At 33.3% G+C, this 12,635-nt stretch overlaps 1 protein-coding gene across 3 annotated transcripts in view; it reads right to left on the reverse strand.

The window, feature by feature from the left end:
* Positions 1-4,026: 4,026 nt before the first annotated feature.
* Positions 4,027-12,635, reverse strand: part of LOC114122420 (dachshund homolog 2) — a 118,244-nt gene continuing 109,635 nt past the window's right edge. For all 3 annotated transcript variants that reach the window (XM_050202084.1, XM_050202083.1, XM_050202085.1), the window contains 2 exons: positions 6,748-6,861; positions 4,027-5,712 (listed from right to left, as the gene is read on the reverse strand). In XM_050202084.1, coding sequence (XP_050058041.1) covers positions 5,660-5,712; positions 6,748-6,861 — 167 coding nt within the window. In that variant the 3' untranslated portion in view covers positions 4,027-5,659. The remainder of the gene's footprint in view (positions 5,713-6,747; positions 6,862-12,635) is intronic.

Consider the following 12,635-nt stretch of genomic DNA (forward strand, 5'->3'; position numbering starts at 1 on the left):
TCTATATAATATATACAAATAAATATATATATATATTATATTATACTGACTGTATTTTATTTATTTTAAATTTTTCAAAGCCATTCAAAACACCCCTCCCAATATTCTTAATGAAAGAAGCATAATATTCATACCGATTTGACCTTCACGCAATACGTTGTATGAGTATTATGTTATGATATATTAAAACCTATACAAAGTGGATCTATTTAGCTTGTTAGCTGTTGCTATACCAATTTTTCAAGTTCGCTTTTATGAATTTGAAAACAATTATTTCATATAATTTAAAATATTATTAAATATTATACTACTATTAATAAATAACTCGCTGCTAATAATTAAGCATTAGTGCATTACTCATGTAGGTACAGTGAGTAGTTAAATTAAGTACTGTTTAATAATATATTTCTCATCAAAATATTATGAAAAGTCAATTAGAGTAAAAAATATATATTTTTATAAAATATATTTGGGCTTTGGTACTTTATCAAAAATTGATGTCTTAAATTCATCTGTTACCGTAATATATTATTATTATTATATAAAATAAATTACTTTGATAGGAAATTAAACAATAACTTTATACTTGTATCGTTGAAAAGCACTATAGGTATTTGACACTACATTTTGGTGTTTTAGTGGAAAACTAAAAATAATATTTAGCCCAGTAATGTGAAATAAAAAATGCATGCTGTTGTAAAAAAAGGTAAGAATTTAAAAAAACAATAATGATAAAAAAAAATAAAAAGTAAATTCTGTTGTCTTGTAATGACTTCAAACTATGTAATAAAAAAAAAATGTTTTCAAAAACTAATATTTTTCTAGATAATTTACTGTTAAAAGGATCATATTCTATAGTTCTATACACAAAAAACCCGTTTATGGATTTACTAGATTTCACGATTATTTCACGAAATATCGTACAATTACGGTTTATTGTTCAATAATATAATATATTTTATTAAATATTTTATATCGATTCATGTAGTTATAACCGGAAGATTATGCTCCTTCCTTAGTCAGTGTATCTACATTTTCAATTCACATTCGTTGATTATACATTTATACGCATTATATATTATTACCGTACTGCAATATGTATAAAATGTAAAATAATATATTCAGAATGATCCAATTAACGTACGACACTAATTTTTGAAAATATTTCTTTTATATAATTTTACGAAACAACATTTTTGAGAAATAGAAAAATTTATCATTATCATTAATTATATATTATATTCTTTGAATAATAACAAATATATTTTTAATTTTATATTACAAATCAAAATATTAATCTGAATATTTTGATCTATAAAAATCAAATTTTGGCGAGTATAGCTTATTAATTTTAACTTATAATACCGGTTAAGTATGATGAGCGGAGCCTTAAGTAAACCAACATTTTGTGAGGTATCCCTGTATACATCGGTAAATGCTTATTTTTAGATATATTTTTTTTTTATAACCACCTAATGTATTTTGTAAAACAAATATCTACAAAATGTAGTAAGTATATTAGTCATCGCTTATTATATTATAATTTTTGAAAGAATTAATGCGTCTAACGTTATGTATATCACCTGGTATATTATATATATAGGTACACAATATTATGATGTATAATACACGGTGTTATTACTTATTATTATACTACAGTGACGTGCAGACGATCGGTGCAGCGAGCTCTAGAAAAATACCCATTCCCTCCTGCACCCCCCTGCCTTCTTCCGACAGATCAAAATCCGTAATCGTTTTATCGACACATGCGCGCACACATGCACACACACTCATATGTATGTAAAATAATGAAAAATTCCGTCTGAGAATCGACAAAAAAATTAAATATAATATATATACATCATAGACGATTTTATACACACACACACATACGTGAATAAAATGGTCGTAAATTATATTTTATAGACGTTTATATATACATATACGTACACACATTGTGTAAAATATATACGAAAGGAGGAAAAAATAATTTCGATACAAGAAAATATATGTACATGCTGTATGTGTGTGTGTGTGTGAGTGTGAGTAGTATTTTTAAGTACGACGAGATAACGTTCCAAACGAGAACGTTTAATAATATCACGGCACAGCTATATACCCAATCAAGTGTATGTGTTTGTGTTTGTGTGCGCGCGTATTATAGAGAGAGGTCCGAACCATTTTTTTTCCCATTTAAAAACCAAAACGTATAATTATCCCCCCGCCGCCGTCGCCACCGCCTGCGAGCGGTCGTCGTCGTGTACAATATAATGTACAATATACATATATATATATATATTTAATATATTTATATGTATGTGTGTGTGTGTGTGTATATAATATGTAAAACGCGTATATTATAATAAAACTCAAGGAAACACGACGACGGCGACTCCGACCATTCCGACTCTCCGACGGTATGTATATATTGATTGATTAGAAATGCATGGCGAGACTTAAGAATAAATATTTAACGGACGGAAGAGGAGCGGCGGCTATATCATCGCTGTATTATATGTACGTTTCGGATCGGTCCGAAAAATATGATTATGTACTATTTGACATTGAACCCCCCACCAACTCCGTCGCCGCCATACTATCATATAAATGTATTATAAAAAAAAAAAATACATATTATTATATCGTGTATTGAAGAAAGGTTATTATAAAATAGCTTGGATACAGAATGAACTTTATATCGTAAACTCGTGACAATATCTAATCAAAAGTCGGGATTCCTGGTACCGTACGACTTTATTTGAATTTTTTTAAATATATAGTTCAACAAGGGGCAACATAAGTATAATATCTATAGATACTTATATTATAATATATACATTTTATTATATAGGTAATCTATATATGTATATGTATTATATTTATATAATTTCATCGTGATTCGATTAGGTATGTTTTTCGGTTGAAAGAAAAAAAAATGATTGAATCGAAGGTATTATCAAAATTGTCAATGATATTGGATTAGAGGAGGAAAAAATATAATATATTATATAGTGGTAATATAGTAGCGCCTAATAGTAATATTGCTCTATTATAACAGGTAGATAGGCGTAAGTTATACGACGATATTATTTACAATGCGTTTTGACATCGAACTGTCCTACGTGTTAACATGAATAATGATCTATAAAAAATTCGTTCTTATTCTTAATACTTCTCTTTTTCTCCACAATAGGTGTGGTTTCTCCTCGAAAACGACGGTGGGGCCACGGTTGTCTATTTAAAAAATAAACAACGAGTTATTGGCCCCGGCAGGTCCCTGCCTACCTTATGTTGTTCTCCGCGACTGCCCGAACACAATATTATAATAATAATTTGGATAAAGGTAATAATAACGATAATAAAAATAATAATAAAAAAACCTGAAACATATATATATATATATATATAAACGCGTTTATACAATAAAGTATATATATATATATATAAATATTATATGTGAGTGTGTGTCTGTGTGTCTGTGTACCTATATGTATTGCAAGCCTCCGGATATTATTATCCGTCAATAATTATTATTTGGAGAATGGAATACACTTAATAATAAAAAAAATTACCGTAACGTAATGTCCAATAATATTGCTTTTATTTTATTTTTAATAATACATAATGGCACCAACCGTCGTCGTTTGCAGCTACGCAGTCGAGATGGCCATTTCTGATAATATTCAACTGGTATTTAATATGCTGTGCATTTCATTGTATAATTATCATACGTACATCGTTATTTATATATTATAATAATATTCACATTATAATGTAATATTATATAGGTATATACTTACCGACGTCGTGTGCGCGGGACTTGTTAAATACACGTATGTATAGTATGTACAACAAGCTCCTAAATGCAGTAAGTATACCAATGCAGTGTTGTAGTAGGTGCATTTGGACGGACTTGTGTGCACTCGCACTTACCCGAAAATAGGTACATTGCATTTTAAATAGCGTTGTTAGGATATACGAGTATTGTATAGGAATCTTCTAAAGGAACAAAAAAGAAAAAAACAATTTATTTTTCATATAAGTATTGTGCACATTTAATGAATTTTGGCGAACAATAGTTTCATTAAAATTACATAAATATATTCGCTTAAAAGTAGAAATTATTGTTAATTAATGTTTTTTTTTTTAATTTTTAAATTTTTCTGTTTTTAAATGTACACACTCGTTGGGCGATATATCAATATTATAGTTTAATAAATAATATAGCCTAGTCGATGATAATATAATATAATGATATTATAGAACTATGTAATCGTATATAATATTTATAATAATAATTTACAGAAAAAAAGAAATACATAATATACTGTATTATTGTGTATATATATATATTATACTGGCTAAATCTTTATTAGTATATTATAATGATTTTTTTTTTTAATATTTTAATTTTTTCTTCTTTGGTTTTATCTACAACCTTATTACACGTAATAATAATAATAATTATAATTATAATAATATGTATAATATGTATACACATAATAATAATATGTATATAAATTATTTAATATTATATAAAAAGTAATTAATAAATTAATAAAATTACGCCAATACACAATACATATATATATTAAAATTATTATACTTCTATACAAAATGCGAAAACGCGCGTGGGTGTACCTCACACAACATTATACAATACATAATATATATTTATATACTGATATTACTATAACTTTAAATATCGATTCAAATATTTAGGCGGTACACAATATAATATTAAACATACATATTTTTATCATGACATATGGTCACAAAAAAAGTTTCGTTTTTAATTTAACGAACAAAAAAAAAAAATATATATATATATACCAAAAGAAGGAACTACTTATAATTATATTATATTTATACAATTTTGGACGTATAACCGTGTTATAATGCATTAATATTTTTTCTCCTTTTTCAATTTTTTTTCTAAGTAGGGAGACACGATACGTTTACATTAATATTAAAGTCAATATAATGTATACGATACGACATACGCTTGATCCGTATATCGATATTTATACGGTGTTTTTAATTACAAAGTTTTTTTTTCTAATAATCAGTCGGTAAATTGTATTTAGTTATAATGAAATTAATAAATAATATACTATTTTATATATATATATATATTATAATTTATACAGACTCATCGGGTTCGACAAAGCCGAAGTTTCCCGCGGAGTTCGTACAACATTATATAATACAATATGTCATTTTTACGTCATGATTTTTGAGATCGCATGATATTACAAACACTTTACGTACCGTCTACACATCGGTTGATACGAACATCGGCAATGTGTAATACAACACGCAATACGTGTTTGTTCGTCGCGAAACACTATACAATATAACGATACATCTAAATAATATTTTAATAGTTAATATTTATACTATAATAATAATACATGATACATACATATAATAATAATAATAATATGATGCATTTAAAATGCACGCGTAAAAGCCCATAATAAAGTCACATACGTAAATACATACAAAAGAAAAAAAAATGCCGACATACGTAATAATATTATTACAATATAGGTATAATAATATGATATATTATATGATACAAAACGAGAAAATCTTCACTAATATTGTTTAAGTACAATTTAAATATTATTTAAAAATTTTAAACTACGCTCCGCAATTATGTTGCCGTGCTGAACAATACGGAATTATTGAAAAATTTTGCCCTGGTGTCTGAAAAAGAAAAAGATACAAATAATACTATAAAAATCCATCGGTTAACGTAATATCATGTTGAATTCGCTTCGAATTAGGATCGACGTCGACGCGACAACATTATATGAGCGCGCGTATACGAGGGAATTTCCTACAATATTATACCCACACACATCACACGACGAGGCCTGTGCGGGTGTATATGTGTAAGTGAGTGTATATATATTTTAATATGGTACGACTCGATTGCTGTCGGAAACAGAAGGAAACTCGCCTTTCTCCAGGGTCGCGGCGGCGTTTCCCCGGAGCTTTATGATTGATTGTTTTCCGAGCAAAATATTATATAGTTGCTCAACACACGACTGTTGTATACATATACACGCGGTTTACGAGAACGGTGCAGAGAGGGTGGCGATCGCGCCGTCTTCGGCGGCGGTGGAGGTGGTGGTGGCAGCAGCGGGCGCGAGGGTGAAGGGACAGTCATGGAAAATTGATATTCAACACGCCGCCGCCGTGGCCGACGCGTGTACCGACGTTATTAAAGCGACGGCGGATATCGTCGTCCAACTTTCATTATTATAATATAAGAAAAACTGGTAGAGTGGGCGGTTTGTGAGGGTTGAAACGAAAACGGAAAGTTTTGAAAATTAGAAAACAACATTATTATTGCACCTATAATGTATTATATATGTATATATGACCAACCACGTTACCGAAGGGTGCGCGCTACTGCTGCTGTGCCACACACTTCCGGCAATTAAAAACCAAAGAGATTATTTCAAATTGATAGGTATCGCGATACATATACGTTTACGAAATAAAAAACACAATATTTTCTCCGTTATTTGCAAGCTGTTTTCTTTAAATTTTCCTACCTTTCAACATAACTCTCACACTCGTCCATAAATCTATTGTATTAGATTTTGTTATACCACTATATTATTATGTAATTATACACTATAGAACACTGCGCTCAAATGTCTCGTCGAAAGAAGTCTTACATCTTTATCTACTTAGATATTATAATATCGTATAAGTAAATTCAGGACGTACCTGGAACGGGTGATTTAATGTCTCTGTCCGAGTGTTGGCTCTGTTGTTGATTCTGTTGGGCAGACTGTTGCTGTCTGGCTTTTCGTTCCAGATCGAGCTCCTGCGCAAACGTTTCTGCGAATAATAATAAAAATAAAAATAAATGGTAAAAAATGCTCATTGTGTTGTATGTATATTTTCCCTTTATTATTGCTACGTGTGCGTGCGGCGACGAGGGCTGTTGTTGGCTAATCGAATAGCCGCGCGAGGCAAATGTCATTGTCGGCGGCGGCAAAAAGGGCGATTGGTGGTGGCGGACGAGTACGGGGCGAGGAGCTCGAGAAGTGCTTGCACACGATATATATACGAATAAGGAGAGAGAGAGAGGCGCCTCCAGGCGTATCGTCTTATGCAAAACGCATCTATGCATTTATAATACGTTTCATAATGCGAATTTGCCCGGAAAACGTTTATAATATATACGCCGCGCGCATAAATCGACTCTTCCTCGCAACGATTCCGTCACCCTCAGTCTCTCATACTCTCTCCGGAGGCCTTTTTTTTCGCCCCGTCCTTGTGACGGTCCCATTAACCCGTACATAAAGTATACTGTACACTATGCATACATATATATATACATATATATATAGGGCGTTTATTATTGTTATTGCATTTTACTGTGCGCGACGGTGCAATATGCATATGTATACGCGCAATCAAAACCACCCCAGGGCGAAAGCGTTAGAGACGGTTAGACGCGCGAATCATTGTTGCAGACAACGGATTCAAACCATTGGAAATGACGCCAAGAACAGTGAAAATCCATAATATCATAATATTTTGGTATCATAATATTAATTATAATAATAATAGCAAAGATGATATTTTAACGGGACGTCTTCGTCACGCCGAGGGCGGAAAACCTCTCAGATGTCGTCATACAGCACCACTCGATTGCCTGCCACTAATTATTATTACTTGTACGATTCTATGAGCCGATCAGCATCGTGTTAATTACAAGTGTATGATATATAGGTATACATACGACGACGGGCGTTATAGCGCAGATATCAATGTGCCGTTAACACGTGCGCATGCATATATAGGTATATAGTAGTAATCCGAGCTTAATAAATGCGCATAGAGGGTTACACACACGAACATTCGTCAAATTAGAGAAACCGACCGCCGAACGAGTATACAACCGGAAAATTAATATCTCGACGGCGGTATAATCCTATTTCGTTGACTTGTAATTACGCGCGCCCCGAAATGTTTGTATACATATATAGATGGATGTATAGATATACACATTGTGCTTATTATTATTATTATTTCTACCGCGGTCAACCAGATCATTTTACCTATATATAATAATACAACGGCGAAGACGGGTAAATAATAAAGGGTTCGCTGTTGGTCTTATATATGCTCATGGTATAGTATTGGCTTCGGAAAACTTGAAAACAAAGAAAACCATCCCCCGGACGCCGGACGGACGTCGTAATATTACGAGTGGGCAGCAGCGCGGGCACATCCTTCCAAGTTTTCGCTTTAATTATGGATCACCATCATACCACATGTACACTATATGTATGTGTGTGTATGCGAGAGCGTTGTTTTAAGAAAGTTTGACGGACAAAGGTCGTCGTCGCGTATGCGTTTCTCTTGTACTAACGTTTCTATACATATTAATATTAAATACGCGGTACCGCCGGATGTTAATCCGCTTAGATAATAAGTAAAAGGGCTGTTATATACATATAATACACATCGGTTATATGCTCTATTTTCTTACATATAGACGGCGAGGCACCTTAACCCGAAATTTTACTGCTGTCTTCCCGTACACAACTTTGAACCCGGACTATATGCTTTATAACCGCCCGACCTGTTATTCGTTCCCCCTTACTCGTATACTTCTATCACTACATTTTTTTCACCCGTCGACTTTAGCGCACGATTAACCGCAGATTTGCATATTGTACACACAGAAGACATCATACAGTTTTTGACTCCTATTGCCATTCGTATTATTTTTCGCGCGTCAAGCGATACGCGTGTATTGTGTATAGAACGAACAAAAAAAAAAAAACGACAACGACAGCAAAAAACACACTCTCGAAATAAGGGTTCGACCGCGTAATCCGACATTCGGCAAACATACCACCGTCGCCGTGTGTTTTAACGTGGCGGCAACGAGAATTTGAATGAAAATAAAACTTGTTACGCGGCACTCGAAAATATGGTATGAGGGGTAGTGGGTTAGAGAGAAGGCGGGTGGCGAAAGAGAAAAAAGGAAAAAACAGGGACGCGCACGACGAGAAACGAGAAAAAGGGTGCATTTGAATATCCAATAATAAAAAAATAAACGTTTCCGAAGATGGATATTTTTTTTGAAATTACTTTCATTTTTCCCGCTCCCGGACGAACGGTTTCCAATTTTGGAATGTACATATATACATTATATTATATTATATTATATATTTGAAAATAGAATATAACAGTTGCCTTGTTTTCCCCGCACTGCAATAGTTTACTTAAAAAAACATCACTACTTATAACTATATACATATATACATAATTTACTTGCTCTAGCAGCTCTATATATGCTTTCCTATATACAACCTAGGTACTATACAAATATATGATGTATGTATATACATACTATATAGTACTAACCGACGCGCAAAAGCTAACAGGCCAAATAAAGATGACCCCTTTTTGTTTCTCTCTATTTTTTTTTTACATTTTTTACATCGTGTACACACGAACGACGCGCAATTTTTTTAACAACCAAATAATGGGGTTTGTGTTCCACCAGGTATATGATGATAAATCGTCGCGTTCATCGGACAGCTTAAATCCGCGAGAGCGATATACTCTTCCGGGCGTTAACGAATCGAAAAAAATTGCAAATCCAACGCTCACGTACGCCTACACATATAATGTCTGCCCATGCTGTGCGTAGAAAAAATGAAATCCGCAAATTAAAAACGCACGGTTCAATAACTAATTCAATTATACTTTAATGAGCTTTTTGGGAAAAAAAAATCTATATTAATATAAATGAAACGAAAAATGAAAAAAAAAATACCCAAATTTGTCGAAAAACGAAATGATGTTTCACCGTATTATAATATATCTATATATACCTGTATTATAACATATGGGCTCGCTTTTCCCCCCTCCGCCTCACGGTTGCCGAAGCACTGAGCGTTAAGATATCGTGTGTGGGAACTGCACCACTGTCCGACGCAATTGACCGGTTAATAGTTTTTTCCCATCGGCGAGGTACACACACGCACACACATTCGAAATCGATTACAATACAAAAATAAAAATAATAATATTCTATCGTGCGCACGATTTGTTTGACGCGAGTTTTTCGACAATAACGTACACACACCGCGAGTACGCACAGGACAATACAACGATTGCCATCAGCAGACGACATGTACACACACAGATACACAAAAAACATTTATATATGTGTACAGTTTTCGGCAGGTCCGTAACGATTGTCCACCTCGAAAAGTCACTATACATAATAATATATATTGCGTATCGAATTCCCGTCAATTTTCCTCGACTATTCGGTATGGTCTCGACGGTGTATATGGACAACGCACAATAAGCACACGTCAAACATGTATATTATATTATAATATTATTATACATAGTAGAATTCTATCAATACGTCTTCGTGTAGTCGTCCTAGTCGTCGTCGTGTGTTATAATATTATCATTATTCGTTTATTATTATTATATTTGTACGCAATCTGAAGCCGATTTAAATTCGTAACGCGTGTAACTGTAAAACGCGAACGTCCGAATATCAAAAACTCGCGTTTATGTGTACAACACATATTATAATACCCATATGTACAATACGTACATTATTATTTACGTGCGCGTAATGCGTATTATTATTATCATCATCGCGCACAGATGCAGTTTTCACACGACCAAAATATGTATAGGTAGATGATAATAATAATAATATTTGATAGTTGGCAGAAGCCGACGCCGTAGCCGGTGACATTACACTGCAATAATAATATTGTGCTGCCGCGGATCAAAGTCTTTTAGAGTTATTTTTTTTTTATATATTTTTTTTTACCTCAGAATTGGTAGGTATTCTGAAATAGCACACATTCTCGTATACTTCGGGAGACTTGTACGAACTTCGCAGTATACGCTCTTTTTCATTATTTTTATTTAATATTTTTAGTTTCGCAAAGGTCTTTTTCAGAAAACTATTACATACCGAAGGGTTGTAGAATTGATACACCGGAAATATGTTATTATTGATATAATCGTATAATATTATTATGTCCCATCTCATGAGTACCTACGACAAGGAATTCCAGCGATTCTGTGCTCCCGTAAAAACGATTTAACAAAATTACAACGGAACGTCGTACAAGATTAGAAAAATATCGTTCACTGTAGTATAGTTATAATTTCATGTTACTCTAAATATTACGCTTTGTCAATTGCGTTTTTTTGAATCTTGAAAAATATCATATAAATTCAACTCTTAGTTAAAAGTGAAAACATAAAAACAAAAGACAGCACATATTATTACTATTATTATTATTATATACATCTACTCAACAGTGTTCGAAATTGGATTTATATGCACGCCGTTTCAATATCATTTTCATTAGGAAACGGCTTTGTGCCGTGTGTAAGTATACTGCAGTATAAATCTCGTTTTCTCATATACCGTTGAATACAGCAGAAGCAGCAGTTCATGTGTCAAGACGAAATTAAATTGTAATTCGGTGCCGAGAAAATTGCCGTAATAACGCCCGGGGCGGAGGAATATTAAATTGACGACGGAGAGTCGGCACAAAAATATACGCCCGCGGGGTAGGGGGTGCGGAGATATCATGTAAAAAAAAAGTAAAAATAAAATAATCGCTTCTTGCCAAAACGGCTCAACCGTGAAATTGAATAAATAACGTGAGCTTTTTTTTCCGCCGCCGTTCTCTCCCGCGACCTTTTGTCACGATGTGTTTAAAAAAAGATTATCTTTTTTGTCCTTCTTACCACGCCACCCCGCTTGTCGGCGTTATTTCTTTTTATTCCTCTGCCACTTAAGCGGATTTCGTGTCAGCGGTGTTTTCCGAGTACAAACGCAAAAACAACAAGCGCAGAAAGTCTTTGAAAACCGTATACGCATATTATAATAATACATACATATTACACATAATATAGCGCTTCACTGCACCGCCTCCGAGTAAGTACCTATATATATATACCTATATGTTGGCACGCAATCGCAAACGACGACGAATGCGGTAAAATATTAGAATAATAATATGTAACAATAATAATAATAATAATATCCTCGGCGGACCGATTTTCCGGGTAATCGCAGTTTTACTTTACGTGCTATACGATTTCGTTTATATTTTAGTAGGGTTGGTGTATTATTTTTAGTCGTATTTTTTATTACTCTTGGCGCGGCGCGTACAACTAGCCGCCACCCCTTGTTTTATTTACATTTGCGTTTTTTTTTTCATTTTACACGTCCGGAAAACGATTGTTTGCGAGCGTCAGTGTCGAGTGTGTACAACTTCCCGGTGCATGTCAGGTCCCGTTCGGTTTTAAAAATGCATAGTTTTCGGTTAATAATTCGCAGTGAATGCTTGATTTTACGAGTGTACAAAAGGGTTTACACAACGCACTATATATACATATGTGTGCGTGTGTGTGTACGTTGTCGTCGTCATCGTCGTTGTCGTCGACGACGTCAAGAGATGGGGCGGAAAATAAATAAAAAAAAAAACTCGTGTAATAATATACGCGCTGCAGCTATATTATATATTATTATGTATACTACTCCGGGGCAGACTCGGTGTGGAGCGGGGCTGGAGGGCCGCAAAGGGTCAATTGCG

This window comes from Aphis gossypii, chromosome 2, assembly GCF_020184175.1.
Source record: "Aphis gossypii isolate Hap1 chromosome 2, ASM2018417v2, whole genome shotgun sequence".
In the NCBI taxonomy this organism is placed as follows: Eukaryota; Metazoa; Arthropoda; class Insecta; order Hemiptera; family Aphididae; genus Aphis; species Aphis gossypii.